Source organism: Coturnix japonica, chromosome 7, assembly GCF_054131305.1.
Source record: "Coturnix japonica strain WE chromosome 7, WE-NBRP24, whole genome shotgun sequence".
In the NCBI taxonomy this organism is placed as follows: Eukaryota; Metazoa; Chordata; class Aves; order Galliformes; family Phasianidae; genus Coturnix; species Coturnix japonica.
In genome coordinates, this window is record NC_140669.1 from 4,221,687 (window position 1) to 4,237,129 (window position 15,443).

The window sequence follows — 15,443 nt, forward strand, 5'->3', positions numbered from 1 at the left end:
GAACCAGCAGCTGTGCTACATTTTATTTGCCACATATGAGCATTTCTAAATGAGTCTGTGAGAAGTGAGGGTTTGTTTTTGACTACAGTCAATTTTTATAGACATTGGATTTGTGTTAAGCACTATAGCATGCCTCCTCCTGTCTGACTATCTCTACCGGCCTTGCCAAATATCTTTTATTCATACTTTATAACTGTAGAGTTAGCATTGAGTGTTGTGCCTTAAATTAAATTTGGAGGATGTTTCTAGAAAGAAACATACACAATGAAATGTTCATCCGTAATTTTTGCTGATGAGAAAACATTTTTACCTCGCTTTCGATAACAAAACCCGGTGGAAATAATCAGCTTGAACATTCCCAGTTGCATCGTCTACTTAGAAATTTAATATAGCATGAGCATGAAGCAACACAGATAGAGGGTTGGTTATAAATATGCCTCAAGACTGATTCCATATCAAATTGCATGATAAAAATGTCTCTGCTAGTTTTTGCAGTGGGCTTTAATACCTTCTCATAGTTTGCCTTTGGTGGGGAAGCAGAGGTGAGGGATCAATTACATGCCCTGTTGCTGGAGGATAGCCTAAGGACTCTTCTCAGCCCCTGTGGAAGGATAAACACCTGGGCTGTAGGGCCATTAGTTGGATTCACTGTATGCTGCACAGGTTGAGCAAAACCATAATGCTGTATGTTTGTCATTCTTCATCACATGCTCCAAAAGTAGACTAAGCCTTGGTAAGGTGTGGCCAAATCATAAATGGTCACTCTGGTCAAGTAGCCAAAGGCATCTGGATCTGAAATAAATCATTGTCCTCCTGCTGTCATTCTGACTGCTCCCAAGGCCTAGTGTGGGGAAAATAACAGTGACATGTTCTCCATATCCCTGCTGTCTCTGAGACTGACACCCTCACTGAGCTTGATCCTGACCTGCACCCACTGTGGGGTAAATATGGCTACATATTCTGTTTCCTAAATCTGAATCTATAGAACTGCACTGCTCCTTCCATCCTCGCTACCCTCTATATACCAATGTGGTATGAGTGTTTGAAGCACAGGGATGCTGTATTACCATAATTACATCCACTACTTTTGACTATTTTTTCCCCAGCCTGCAAGGCTAGGAATTATTGTGTCTTTTGAAGGGAAGAAAAGACACCATCCATCTTTTATATTCTTAGCGTTCTTGCACTGATGTAAAATACACTGAGATTATGTTGAAGAAGAACACTTTAAAATTTCCTTTCCCAAAGTTCACTTGATAAAACTGCCAGAAGTGGCTGTCTGCTAAAGGAAAAGGCGAGAGGAGTAAACAAGATAAAAAGCTGCTCATCTTTATTTGCATTAGGTTGTTCAGAATGTGCAGCAGTAGGGCAGTATTCCACAGGAGAGGGCTGTGCTGCATTGAAGGCAGAGCAACACACAGTGCTGCTTAGCTAAGTAGGGGTTTTTTTTGTTGTTGTTGTAGTTCAGTGAAGATTGTGGGTGATTGGGGCAGCTCTGGGGCTTGGAACACACTGTCATACTTCATTGACAGCACTGAGTAATTGGGGCCTGGTACCTTTTGGAGTCATTTTGTAGATGTTTCTGCTTCTTTTGAACTGAACTTACCTTCTTAGGTAGGTCAGCTGGGCAAAAGATATTGTATCTCCATAGCATCTAGTAAAGAAACACAGAGTATATATGAGTTTATCTTAATCAGCATAAGAAATCAATCAACCTTTTTATTTTCACAAGTGATGTACTAAATCTGTCTTGAAAGCAAAACATAGCAAGCAATATTCCAGTTTCCCACCCGACTATTCCTCCTGAAAGAAATGTAATTGAGGAAGTCCCCCTACTATTGATTCTAAGTTACAGAATAGATTTTAAATTGCAGTATATTTGTGTCCTGAAGGAATCTTTGTATTTTAAAAGAAAAAATCATATAGTCAAAATGAAATACCGAAATCTTGAGCTTATCAGATTTTCTGCTGGTGAGATTTTAAATGTTAATTAAGAGAATCATTATTTTCACTCATTATTTTTAAAAGAAAAGCACATATGCTTATGGGTGGTTTTGTTTTTGGCCTAGGACTTAGATTTTCTTTTTGATCAGGAATGCTGAAAGCACTCTAAGCAATCTGCCATGGCTTCCATAGTTCACAGGTCTAAGGAATTTTTTATGAATGTTCACTTTTTAAAGAAAAAGTCTTTCTTCCTTTGCCTCACGCTCTATTCACAGTGGCTCTAAAGCAATGAATAAACAAGCCATGGCAGGCAAATCAGATCGATGGTTTGGTTGCGTTAAACTGTGGGTGCCTTTGAGTCCTCATGGAACTGAAAAGGGAATCAAATAGAATGCTTCAGTTTTGCATGGCCTCTGTGACACTGAGCTCATGGCTGCTCTCTGTTGCTTTATTTTAGTTCTTTGGGAGCCCTGCAGAGTGAGGCTGGTACTGGTGGAAGCAGTCAGGTATAGCAGGGAGCTGTGTGCGCATGGGCTGCTTCTTGGGCCAAAGCGTCCTACCCCCGGGTAAGGGGGAAAAGAAAGAAAGAATATGCCAAAAAGCTAAGCATAAACAACACCAAAAGGCAAAACTCCACCCTGTGTTCCTATGTTCAAATGGAAGGGGATAGGGCTGCATTGCCCCCACTTTGTACTGCCTTGCCTCTCTCCTTCTCAGTGGGTTTTCTTACCACTGTCTTCAAGCCCAAACACTTAGGACAAGTTTTAGTCATCTCTCAACTATCTTGTCAATTTCCCCTTGAATTTTAACAGAAAACATAGGAAAAAATGTGTTAGTGGTGAAGAATTTTAATGTCTGTACATTTTCTAAGCACTTATTTAACCTAAAACACAGTGGGAATAGTTGCTTCATTTATTTTCATGCAGAAGATATTTAAACCCTTTATCTTAGGAATACAGTTTTTCTGAAAAGCTGTAGATCATGCCTATAATAAAAATGATGCACTCCAGACACCATGCATTCATCCCTGCATGCATTACAGTTTTATCCCTAGAAACAGTGCCCAACTTCTCTGTTAATCAGCGATATGGGTGGCAGGGATGCAATTGGAGACTTTCCTCTGAGCTCTGGTCTTTTGTGGTGCCCATTCTGAATGGTCGGCAGCCTACTGATAGACAGGACAGCGGTGAAAGATTTTATTCCATGTCTTTGCATTAGAACAAGTTTTTTTAGGTTAGCATTTTCATTTAGTGGGCCACACTAGGAACTATCTAAATGTGTTCAAAAATCCTAAATCCCCTCTGGAGTTTTGCTCTGCTTGGTTTTGCTGGCTCCAAGAGACACGATCTGCCTGCACTGAGCTTTTCTCAGGGAGGAAGCAGCTCTCAGTTTCTTTCTGTTTCTCTGCCCTTCATCTCAGAGCTAGCTCCTTGCAGAAGGTGAAAGCAACTTGAGCGCAGTGCATCCTTGGTTATATTTCCCCTGAGGAATGGTACAAGCTGTCAGCTTAGCACAGACCCAAACTCCAATACGAGCAGTCAAGGAGGTTCAAGTTGCTTCCTGGCAATTTCTACACCTCCAGTCTCTGTGTAGCTAGTCATACACCGCACATAAGTTATGAGTCATCCTTTAAATGTGTGACACCATTCAGACCTCCAAATGTTCTCTGGTGTGTGTTAGAAGCCCCAAAGTCCTTATCATGAGAAATTACATAGTTTGCTGCTTATTTATTTATAATTTTCTTTTTAACAGCTAGAACCGTCACAAAGTGATAAACAGAAGAGCCTCAAAAATCCTTGTACTTAACTGTTTGGAGTTAAGGAGCTGGTGTCCCCAAGGGAGCTACCACAGCATCCCTGTTCTCTCACTGTCATGCTGTGCTGCATGGTTCCAAGTACCTTTCTGGGATGGAGGGGCAGATTCTCTGATCTAATGAAGCCATAAATATGGAACATTTGCTAGGAAGCCTGCTTTACTTATAGGGAACCAGATTTAGCAGAAGGGTTGGACAAGGTGATCTCCAGCAGTCAGTTCCATTTGCTACAGTCTTGTGACTCTGTGATGTATATGTATTTTCACAGAGAGCTAAGACTGTATAGCAAAGCAGGAAATATTAATACTGAGCTATTCTTGCTATGAGCATAGAAATGATGGTTCACAAGGCAACTGCACAACTATCACACTGTAATGTTTGTAAAGTTTTATTTTAGCATCTGTGGAATTTAATATGAAGAAAAGCCAATATTTTATTATACGTACTTTGGGAAGTAATCCTCTCTGACCCACTGATTTCCTTTTAATTGCACTAATCTTTACTTGATGGTTTTAATTTGCCAAACTACAGCAGTGACGATGCACTAAAAAGCTTCAGAGTGGATTAATACACGGAGCGTTGCCCTTTGCTTCCAAGTGGAAATGGCATGCAATGTAGAACTTATTTTTGTTTTGCATTGTTGTAGATACAAAAGTCTCTGTAATGCATTTTCTGTGTCTATTTTTAGGTCCTGAAGAAGCAGATTTCAAATGCCCGCTGAATTATATGACCTGCATTGGTACAAACAGATGCATTCACTTGTCCCAGCTCTGCAATGGTGTTTATGACTGTTCTGATGGGTATGATGAAGGTGTGCATTGTCGGGGTGAGTAGATTTGCTAAGCAAAAAATGCTTTAACTTGAACAAATTTCAATCAGTAGCCTTACTGCTAGGCCATAATTGTTGATGACCATTAGCTTGACTTATGTTCAGAAACAGAAATTTAAGAACAGGTTCTGGGACTTTTACTAGAATCAAATGTCACAACATTCGATAAAAGGTAAGAGAAATGTGCTCCAGTTTAGAAAGTTATATTAGAATTTTAAAGTCCATTGGACAGATTTCCAGAACTGTCATAATAAAATCCAAGCCTACACCAAAAATAAGCAAATAAAATTAAGTAAGGAATGAAAAGTGCCATATGCAATTAATCAGTGTAATACTGCCGACTTCACAAAACTATGAATAGTAATTTTTACATAGCTGGGTGAGGATACAGGTTGTCATGCAATATATGACAATTCTTATTCATGGTGATGGGAATCATTTCTTTTCTTGAAGGCTCTACTGTTGCAGTGCTTGCTCAACAAGCATTACAGAAAATGAACGTTTGTTTCAGCATATTGATTTTAGCACTGGTCCCAGTATCCAAAAAGAAATCAAGCTAGCCACAGCAGTACATGACCCCTACTGAGGCTTTCTGATGTTGCAGATGTGGGCTTTCTTTTTGTTTGATTAAGGGTATTTATGATCTCAGTGATTCATATGTTTCTATAAATTGCTCTGGATTGTGACAAAGGATTAAAAACTGCCCATGCTGAGTGATACCTTATATGTAATAATAATATATATATGTACATACATATACTGTAACTATTTAAATTAGGTGAAGAAAGGAATCAGAAAAAGAAATAGACTACAGTCCTATGGTAGTGTAAATTAAGTGGTTTTTGTTGGTTCATTTGTTCCATATGTAGCATTTTGTGGCCAGTACTTCAGAATGGAGTACCACATAAAGTCACTCGTCTCCATTCATCCCCTTTTAATTTGTGCTCCAACCAGACTTGTGATGTTCAGATTGATTCCCAATCTTTTCTTTATTATCATAAATGAATATGAAAACTTCCCACTGGTAAAATTAATGTCTTCTCTTATAAATTATGATAGCATTTAGTAAAACATATAAAATGTAAACATTTGATCACAGAACACGCAAATGATGAAGTTCCTTAACAGATATTTCTATTAATGTCAGAGGTGGATAACACCTCATTCACATTTTGTGGGAATTTCCTAACATCTGTCACTAATATGTCATTATGATATGTTCTTGCGTATCAGGAATTTGAATGCAGTATGGTGTTACTGTTGAATGGAGAAATTTTGAGTCATTCTATTGCTGTATTTTCTACATCCTGAATATCTTATGTGATATGTTTAGGTCATCTGCGTGGACAAAATTGGTGAAGTTGTCCCCGAAACTTAGTTGAGTAGTTAATTTTCCTGGTATTAGTAGCAAAAATGGCATTCAAGTTATGTTCCTCTTTAGTTAAGATGATCCATGTGATATTTTCAAGGGGGAAACAGCAGTTTTAAACATGAAACTGCAAAGAGCTTGCTTGGTCACAGTCCTGTGTTGAAATGTTTTATTAGGGACACTCATCATTCTGTGAAAATAAGAAGTGGTCTCTGCAGCAGGCCATTAACTCCTTGATTCAAGGCATGGGGCATGTGACTATGGCAAAGACATCATAGTGTTCAGGTCACAGTTCCACAAGGGTGAGGGCTTCTGATAGTGCTTAAGAACTATTGGAGCACAAACATTCTGTAGCTGGAACTCTTTTAATTTCTTTCTCTACATTTAACATTCTTTTGTTCGTTCATTACATTATGATCTTTAAGAGATATTCAGGCCTGCACCTTTCCCAGGGAAATAAAAATATGATCGTATCTGCAAGTTGAAATGGTAATGAATGTGAAATTTCAAGGAAATAGTAGTAAATACAATGACATTCCTTTCTCATCATCTTTTATTTCAGGCACATATGCATTTTTTGCTGGCGAATGTAATGCATAAATTCAGGAGGGGTTGTTGCAATACGAAATAAAAAATGTTTTATTATGTATAGCTGTTTCACATTATGTGCTCCAGTGTCCTTCAGAGTAGAAGGGGTCCTTAGTTCACTGAAACTGAAACTCATAGCATCTATAATCAGTAAAAATTTTTATATCTGGTCATTTTGATTTCCTTGCCATTTTTTGACTAATTGAAGAATTCTTTAGAGATGCTGGAAGCATAGACAAGTGCTTAGAGTATACACTTCCCCCTTGTTTAAGTGTAGTTTGGGGATGATCATCGTTCTGTGATTCGACTTGCTACCTGGTCAGTGAGATAAGTGCACTGGCTGTTTGGAGGCTTGACAAGGCTCAGGTAAAAATTACTGATGCCAAAACTAGACCCAGGCTTTGGTAGTTCTGGCAGAGGAGTGGTTCGAAGCTGTTCTTGTCAATGAAGCTTTTTACTTCAGCACAATTTTTCACATTTCTTTCAAGAGCCAGATCTCTATTTCTGTTGCATTTTGAACCACTTTCAAAGCTCAGCCAAGCAACACGCTGAGATTTCTTGTGCCACAGGGGAGCCGCCAAATTACCGCAAGCTGAACTATTTGAGCTCAGCATGTTTTCTTCCCACGCTTCATCCCAGCACACCGCACTCATGAGCTTGCCTAGGGCATTGCCAGTGTGGGACTGGGACTGGCTGTGATCGGCTACCGCAGGGGTCACGTGCCTTTGCTTTGCCTATGCTTCTGTGGTTTTCTGAAGGTGAAAATACCTTGTTCCTTTCTGAAGGCTTTAGGAACAGATTAGACAAATACCTATCAAGGATAGGAAGATGGAGTAACTTGGCCTTGAGTTGGTAAAAAATTGGATATATCCTTAAGGTAATTTCTAGAGAATTACAGTCACATTCCTATGAATCTTAGGAAGGGGTTTTAATAGGGCTGCAGAGGTGATCTGTGCAGTTCTATAAATCTGTACTTTTTATATAATGGCAAGAAATTGAAGATGATGTGCCACAATTAGTATTTTTTCTCTGATTTAGAGCTGTAGAAAATAAGGACTTCAACAGAATATAGAAATGCCCTTTTTTCACTTAACTAGCTTAAGAACTAAGTTATTATTAATAGCGAAGGAATTATTATGCTAAAATTATGGACATTTCAGCCAGCAAATGCTAAAAGATTACTGAAAAAAATGAAATAAAATAAATGCTAGCACAAGTGGTCTGAAAATCTTTGGCTTTGTGCCAGTCTGTCATAAAATGGAACACTTTTGGAGCAATTACCAAGGAACAAAACTGACAGAAATAACAGGGGCCCAGGTAAGAGCCCAGTGCAATTACATACTGATGCTCTGACATTAAAGGTGAAGTATGTTTTGCATCACACTGCACTGCCCATTGCATGTGATGGGCACTGTTGTGGGAATACTGCAGCAAGTTTATCCCTCGTAGCTGACAAGACAATATAACAGCTTTAACAGCCTACATGTACAGTTCTCCAATGGACACATTAACAGCAAAGTATATGGGGACCTCATTAAACAATCTTCTGTCAAAGCTATGATGTAGGTTATGCTCTGTGCTTTTTGGTTTGAGGACAGACAAGGCAGTGCTTTGGGGAGAGAAGAGAAAGAGGAACGTTGGAGGGAAAGTATGGAGGTTTGCTCTTGCACTAACCCCTGAGGTGCCAAGCAGTGAGCAGGTTTTTGATGACATTTCCATTCAAGTCACTGTTACTGGTCTGCTGTCCGTAGTACCCCATACGTGAAGTGCGAAGGATGCTTGGGGAATCCACAGTGAGCACACAGTGCTCATCCTGGCTCTGGGTCACAGCAGCTCCCCTCACAAGTCAGCTGCATGAAGCCTATGACTGCATCTTTTCCCATGTGTAATAGTGATTATTCAATCACATATTGAAATTAACAGTAATAGCAGAACTGTGGCATCCATTAAAGCCTTTGCGATTTTGAGAGTCACCATCAAGTAACTGACAGCATGTTTCCCTGACTGCCTTACCTGACCCTGGTGATGCGACGAGCCTGGGCAGAAGGGACAACCTGCTTTACATTTGGAATAATGTCTTATGAAAATAATTCAGGAAAAACAATTGATATATTAATTGGCTTTAACCAAACATGTTTTTATAAGCTAATTACAAATAAGAAAATGCAGGAGATCAGTCGTCACTTGATGTACTTTTAAAATTAAAGCTAGATTGTAACTGAACATCACTGAGGTCTGATAGAATCCTTTTTGGATTTATTTGTTAATTGGGACCTGAAGTATAGTCTCTAGTCTATAGAATATGCAAAGATAAGTTCTGGATCATTTAGCATTAAAAAAAGCCCTGCAAAAACACAAATACAAAGGATTTTGCCAAATAATTGGTAAGTTTGCAGCAGCCTATAATCAGGGTATTAATTTTCAGGTGAGTGTTTTTGAATCAGTTGTTACAAGATGTTGCTTGTATTGAATAATATATTCACTCACTTCTTTAGATGGAACACTGGGAAATTCTAAGTAGCATTTACCAGAGGCAAAACACACATTCAGAATTTTATGGAATCTTCAGACCTTTCAAGAATGAGAAATTGCAAAACTAAATGTTGTAATGTTGTGGAGATAGATTTAGATCAAATCTACCTGGTTTCCTTTCTCCCACCTCACCCCCCTTTTCCCTTGCTCATGAAGTATTGTTTCAAAGGAACAAAGAAAATCTAAATTAGTCTGGGATTGTAAATGTTCCCAGCGTTCTCTCATGAGACCTTTCCTGCGCACACCTGCAAAAGAAATCTCTGTAAACTCATTTGGTTTATTCTGACAAGCTTGAAATCACTCATCATCCTCTAAGACCGTGATGTACAAAGTGTCACATCAGGTTACTGAATCCTTGAACCCCCAGGAAATCTCACACTGCTCCTGATGTACCGGCAGAGCTGCTGAAACCATCAGGTAATGCTCAAAATTATTCCCTCTGCAACCACTCTGCATTTTGTAGTAAGCTTCTGGTTATAAGACAGAAAAGAGAAAAAAGCATAGACACTAGAATAAGATGATCATAGGTAGTCTTGCTTTGGAACAGAGCTGGTAGTAAATAACTACATTTGTCTGGGCAAAAGCTTATCTTGCATTGCTGGGGTTTATTTTGTCTCCTTCTCATTTTACCATCCGACTATCCAGTTCCTTGTACATTATTCTCTTTCTCATCTCTTTACCTTAATGCAGTATGATGTGGCTCATTGAAATTATCCAAGGTCATTTAGTCTGTTCTGCTGTCAAGAGAAAGAAGTCATGGGCTTGGTGATTTAATAACTTTCTATCACAAAATCCTATTGCAGCGAAGCAAATTAAAGGTGGCTGGATGGGTGGGAGAGCAGAGGAAGGAATTTGAGTGATGTGATTTCATCCCACCTTTTATGGGCTGCTGCTAAAGAGATGTCTTATGCCAGAATACACAAATGAACGCCATTGTTAAGATGTTAGTATTGTCTGTACATGATGTGTAGAATTTAAAAGTCTCACCATATATGATAATAATAAGATGTGATACCAGGTCATTAAAGAACTTAGGACGTAGGCTATGTAGTAGTTTTGTGATTCTGTACATTGAAAGAGTAGTGCATGTTGTGCTTGTTCCCAGTCAGTATTCCCATTTCAAGTTGCACTGTTTATTTTCTTGATAGAAAATGTTACTGTTAAATCAGGTTGGTCAGCTACTGCCTCCCTCCATGTAACCGCTGTCTACCTTTCCTGATAAGCAAAAATGTGTTGAATACATATATTTTCTTCAAGGTTATGGGATTATTTTTACAGTGGGAAATGCACTCTTGGATGTTTGAACCATGGAGTTCTTTCTCATCGTCCTTATATGATGGGATTAAAGATTATAACTCCAGTATTTTAGTTTTTCTATGATTCTGTTGCCAAGTAAAATGCATAAAGCTTAACAGACTTTAATGTCTTATATTTTAAACTAGATCATGGTAGTTGATCAAACTGGTTAGCTGGCGTGGTGGAGAGATGGCTTACACAATCTTGATGAAAACAGCTCCAGTCAGTGCAGCAGGGGCGTGCAATGGAATGATCTGAGAAAGCTTTGTTCTACATCCATGGGATTTAGCTTAAATGCTCTTTGTTGTTGCCTGCTGTTACTGTTTTGAGGATGCTCTCGATTGAATAAAGAAAACTGACATTCAAACTCTTACAGTAAGCATCCAATTCTCACTGTTCAGTTTCAGTTTAAAGAATTTTAATTATCTTTCTCTTCATTAGTGTGTAGTATTACCTTATTACATAATAAGTTCTCTTGTTACAGCCAGTGACATTCTTTAAGGAGTTATCTCATATAACGTGTATGTATATCTATGTATGTGTGTAAAAATGAAAATTAATTACAAAGTACTTTTATTTAGATACTTTAAGCATAATCTCTATATTAGAAATTCCGGGGCAGAAAGTGTATATATTTATATTCATAAATACACTCCATGAGCAGGAATTAGAGCTGCTACTTGGCTTCCATTATTACACATCACAGAGCATATCTTCAGTTCATCTTCAAAACACAGACGTGGAGACAGCTTTCCAGTGAGGAAAAACTAAGGCCTTGACACCAAGTGCTTACAGAACTGTAGTAACCTCGAGGCATTGGGAGAATGATGGCAAAAGGTTTCTCATCTGCTTACTGGAGGGAAAGGAAGGTATAGTTTAGACTTACTGAAATCTTCCTGATACTTTTTAAAGTTTCAGCTTGAAGTTTTGTTGTTTTCTTTTTTTTTTTTTTTCAGTGTGTATCTTTTGAAGTATATGGCAACTTTAAATTTATACCAACAGAGTAAGACTTCAGTTAATATTTCTTACATTAATCATAAAATTATATTTGGTAAGAAAAACCAGATTGAAAGCACCCATCCACCAATAAAGCCATCACTATTCAATCTCCATAGATTCTTATTCTAGTGACATTATTTATGTATTCATTGCTCACATGAACAGAATTGTAAAGGTAGTGAGTAACCTGATGTTTGAAATTAGTATGAAAATTAAGTTTAAGGTACATTTGATGAAAAACATGGCTTCAGTCTCCTTAAGTTTATTCATAAAGCCGACCTAAATTTATAAAATAGAATCAAATGGAAAATAGAAAGGAAAAGAGCAAATTCCAGGGCTAGCATCACATAATTTGTCAGAAGTGTAGTTGTCAGTTTTCTGCCCCAGGAGCCTTCAGCCAAGCTAAATTATGAGACTCAGTTTCACGTTCTTTCCCTCCCTGCCTGAGGGGATTTGACTTCCCAGCTCCTTATCTTCCCAAGGTGAATAAACAAAGGAGCAAACTACAAGATGTTCTGCGTAGGAGATACAGCTCCTCCTCATGGCGCTCCTCTCTGACATAAGCAGTTAAACATTTATTATAACAAATACTTGGAGCTCCAGCTGTGTTCATTATATTTCTTTCCCATGGCGAAGAGTCAGTCTGGTTTTTCAGTTAGTTCTGTCTCAACCATTATTTCTATATTATTAACCAAAATGGTTTAATTTTGAGTGTTGGGGTAAATGTACTCCCACTCTGCATACATATATGCTTCTGTGCGGCTTCCACTTTCCTGGCCACATCTATACGATGTATATCTGAGAACTTGGAGGCATCATTTTGAGGCCACACACTGAATCAGACAGCAATCTTCAGCCTCTATGCAGTGTTGAAGCACTTTGGAACTCTCTGGGGAAGGCTGGTCTCCTTCCCTGCTGACATGCTGCCTGTAGCACTGCACATTCCCATGCCTCTGGAGAATGACTGAATGAAAAGGGCATCTCAGGGCAGTGGATTTAGGGCACTCCTGGAAAAAAGAGTTCAAGTGCCTGTAAATTGTGCAAAGATATGAACATGTTTCTCTTGGGTCCCCTGTCTTCCTTCCCTCGAGAATAAAAGAGAAACAAATTGAAACAAGTAAAGGTTTCATTTCAGCAGTTCTTACCCTTCCTTTCTTGCTTTTCAGTAGCTAGAAAGCATTGTGTAGGTTTTACAGAGGCTTTCTGATATGTAGTCTGTTATATCAAGGAAAACAGGATTGCCAAGCTTGAATCTTTTCAGGTCAGTTCTTTAGACAATCAGAAAACTTGATGAAGGGAGGCTTCCTTTGCCTGGTTTTTAATCATTCCTTTAATGTGTTCAGAAGGTAATACATCAGGAAGATTTCTTTAGGCTATTCTGCCTTTTTACACGATACAATTTAAAGGTGAAAAAGAAAGAAAGAAAGAATAAGAACTCATTCATTTTTCTTCTAGACAAGGATTTCAATTTCTTACCACATCCCACTTCTTGCATTTTGCAATTTTATGTTCAGGAAAGTGTATAATCAGAAAGTCTAAGTCATTTACAAGTCTTGTAATACAATTTAAAAATTAAAAGTCACCATCATTCCTTATACAGTGGTAAACAAGTCAAGATGACACCAGCAATCTTAAGTGAGATTGATAACATTCAGTGGTGTGAAAAATGTTGCTATAACACTTTGAGAAATAACTCTTGGTCTTCCTCTCAGAAGCAAGAACATGCATATAGCATGCAAAAACTAGTTTCCAGAATTCTTTATTTCTTGTCTGGAAGGTTTTGGTCATCTTTTGTTCACAAAAATCTGAGTCAAGAAAGCATAACTTTATAATGACTTAACCTTTAACTTACAGTGTTAAGATCCGTATTTCAAGTTATGTGTGAAAAAAACACAGGTTAACATATTGCAAGACAAAAGAAGTTAAAAGTGTATGGAGATGTGAAAAAGAGAAGTGATATCATAGGAAAATACAGACAGTAAATGGCAAGTAAGAAGAGTCGCTGAAAAGAATTAATGAAGAATGGAAATTAGGAATATACAGAAGTCCATAAATACAAGGTCTGGTGCACTGCTATATATGAGGGCTAGTAAAGAAGACCTGTGGTTGAAACATACAATTTCTCATCATGTTCTTACAGATTTTGTGCTGAAGAAGGTGCATGCTTCTGTATTACATACTGCAAACTCCCATTTCTTGGAATTTGGAGACAGACAAAATTTATCCGGGACTGAAGCTCTTAAAATTCACAAGTGACATTAAATAGTACTTGTACAAGCTTCACTAGTACTTACATAATAAAAATAATAGAAATTGGCTACATTTAAGTCACATATATATTATAGTGTTATTGTGTTGCAGAAGAGACAGATTCCAGTTAATGTCTTTCTTAACCGAACACATTATGCAAAGAAAATAGAGGTCTTCTCTATTGTTCTCTTTGCAAGTAATGTGTTCCCAAGGATCTGAAGTTAACTTCTTCTATCATGAAAGCTAAAAATAAATAAATAAATAAATAAACTGTGCTCAACAAGGAAAAGGACTTATTTGGGATCTAATCTGAATCCTACTTCATCTGACAGTAGTATCCCCTTGAGTGTAGGCCTTTGGATGGGGCCTATCCAAGCCTAAAAAATAACTTGTGCTTAACTTCTATAAATGCTCATATTGAATTGGTGTTGAAGCATTTATATATACAAAAGGATCATTATTTTTCAAGAAACTAGGAAAATGCTAGATGCAGAGAAGGGTGAGCTGTATCTGAAGTGCAGGATGTGACCTTTTCTCACTCTGTGCAGAACACTAATGTTTTCTGGCATGTATCTCAGCTGTTGAGTGAGGATGTTACGATTGCATTGGTTTCTCTCTGAACTTTTTAACTCTGGGAAATCGTGCTGTAGAAAGGTATTAGATGACATGAAAGTTCCTGAGACTACACTTAACATTTTTCTAAATTAATTTCTTTTCTATCCAGTCATTTTTAAGCTCCGTTAACATGGAGCAAAGCATTAGAATTACCACTTGGTAGATAAGTTATCTTATACATTGGATAGGTCGGTGGAACAATGGACTGTTGTCAGCTTTCAATTTTTCCCGAAGGAAGTGAAGGCCAATAAGAGTGTAAAAGAGGAGGAGTTTGCAGCACAGCAGACTCTGATTACAAAAATGGGTTTATCAGATGCCCAGTGACATTTTTCTGACCCTTTGGGATGTAGCTTGGTTTCCAAGCTCGTGTGATCTTCCATGAGAGCTGATGTCACGTTCCCAGAGCCAGATTAGCCAGAGAGAAAATGTCTGTGTCTTAAAATGAAAGAGTCATTTATAGCGATTTAAGCCCCAAACACATCTCCTCACCATGCTACTGAAGGTCATAATCCTTGCTCATTAAGAACTACATAAAGGCTTTTAAACAAATGCACTTTTTGATTACCAGCAGGCAATTCAGCACAATTTGTTGCTGTCTATGGTACTTTTTATTTTCTAATGGTCTTGCATATTTGATAGCTTCTTTCAAAATTATGCATAGGATGAAGGGCCTGCTACTGGTTTAGCTGACTTTTTCTCCCCCTTTTTTTTAAATGATGTTCATCTCCTAGAATTTATCAGAAGAGAATCCAGCTGTGCGTAGGAAAGGCAGCTCTTTGTATCTGTTATGTATATCCAGTGAGCAAATCTAATGGTAACAGAAGTCCCTGTAAAGGATCTTTTTGGGTTAGGGAGCCTGGAGCTGTGACCTGGGTACTTGTCACAGTCAGAGGGAATATGCAAGAGGGGAAGTGTCCTCTACTACAGGACAAGAGCTGTTTGTTGCTCTGCTCCCTGTTCTCAGACTCTGCCTAATTTGAATCTATTCCTTGAGTGTTTTCCCTGCTTTTAAAATAAAGCTACTGTATTTTAAGGAATTATCTCATTTGGTATATTAATTTTAAACATGGTGTTGAGGTCTTTCCATTGCAAGTTGTCTTGATCTTACTTTAAGACAATCTCAAGAACCATCCCAAAAACCTACTGGATGAATAAAGTACTTGCAGAATAACAGTTTATGCCCCTGACTGGTTGTGTCATCATTTACA

At 38.1% G+C, this 15,443-nt stretch overlaps 1 protein-coding gene across 7 annotated transcripts in view; it reads left to right on the forward strand.

Annotated features, from left to right (window-relative positions):
• The window catches only part of LRP1B (LDL receptor related protein 1B), a 553,348-nt gene that overhangs the window by 222,689 nt on the left and 315,216 nt on the right, over positions 1–15,443 (forward strand). For all 7 annotated transcript variants that reach the window (XM_015869156.3, XM_015869153.3, XM_015869152.3 and 4 more), the window contains one exon: positions 4,446–4,583. In XM_015869156.3, the coding sequence (XP_015724642.2) occupies positions 4,446–4,583 (138 nt within the window). The remainder of the gene's footprint in view (positions 1–4,445; positions 4,584–15,443) is intronic.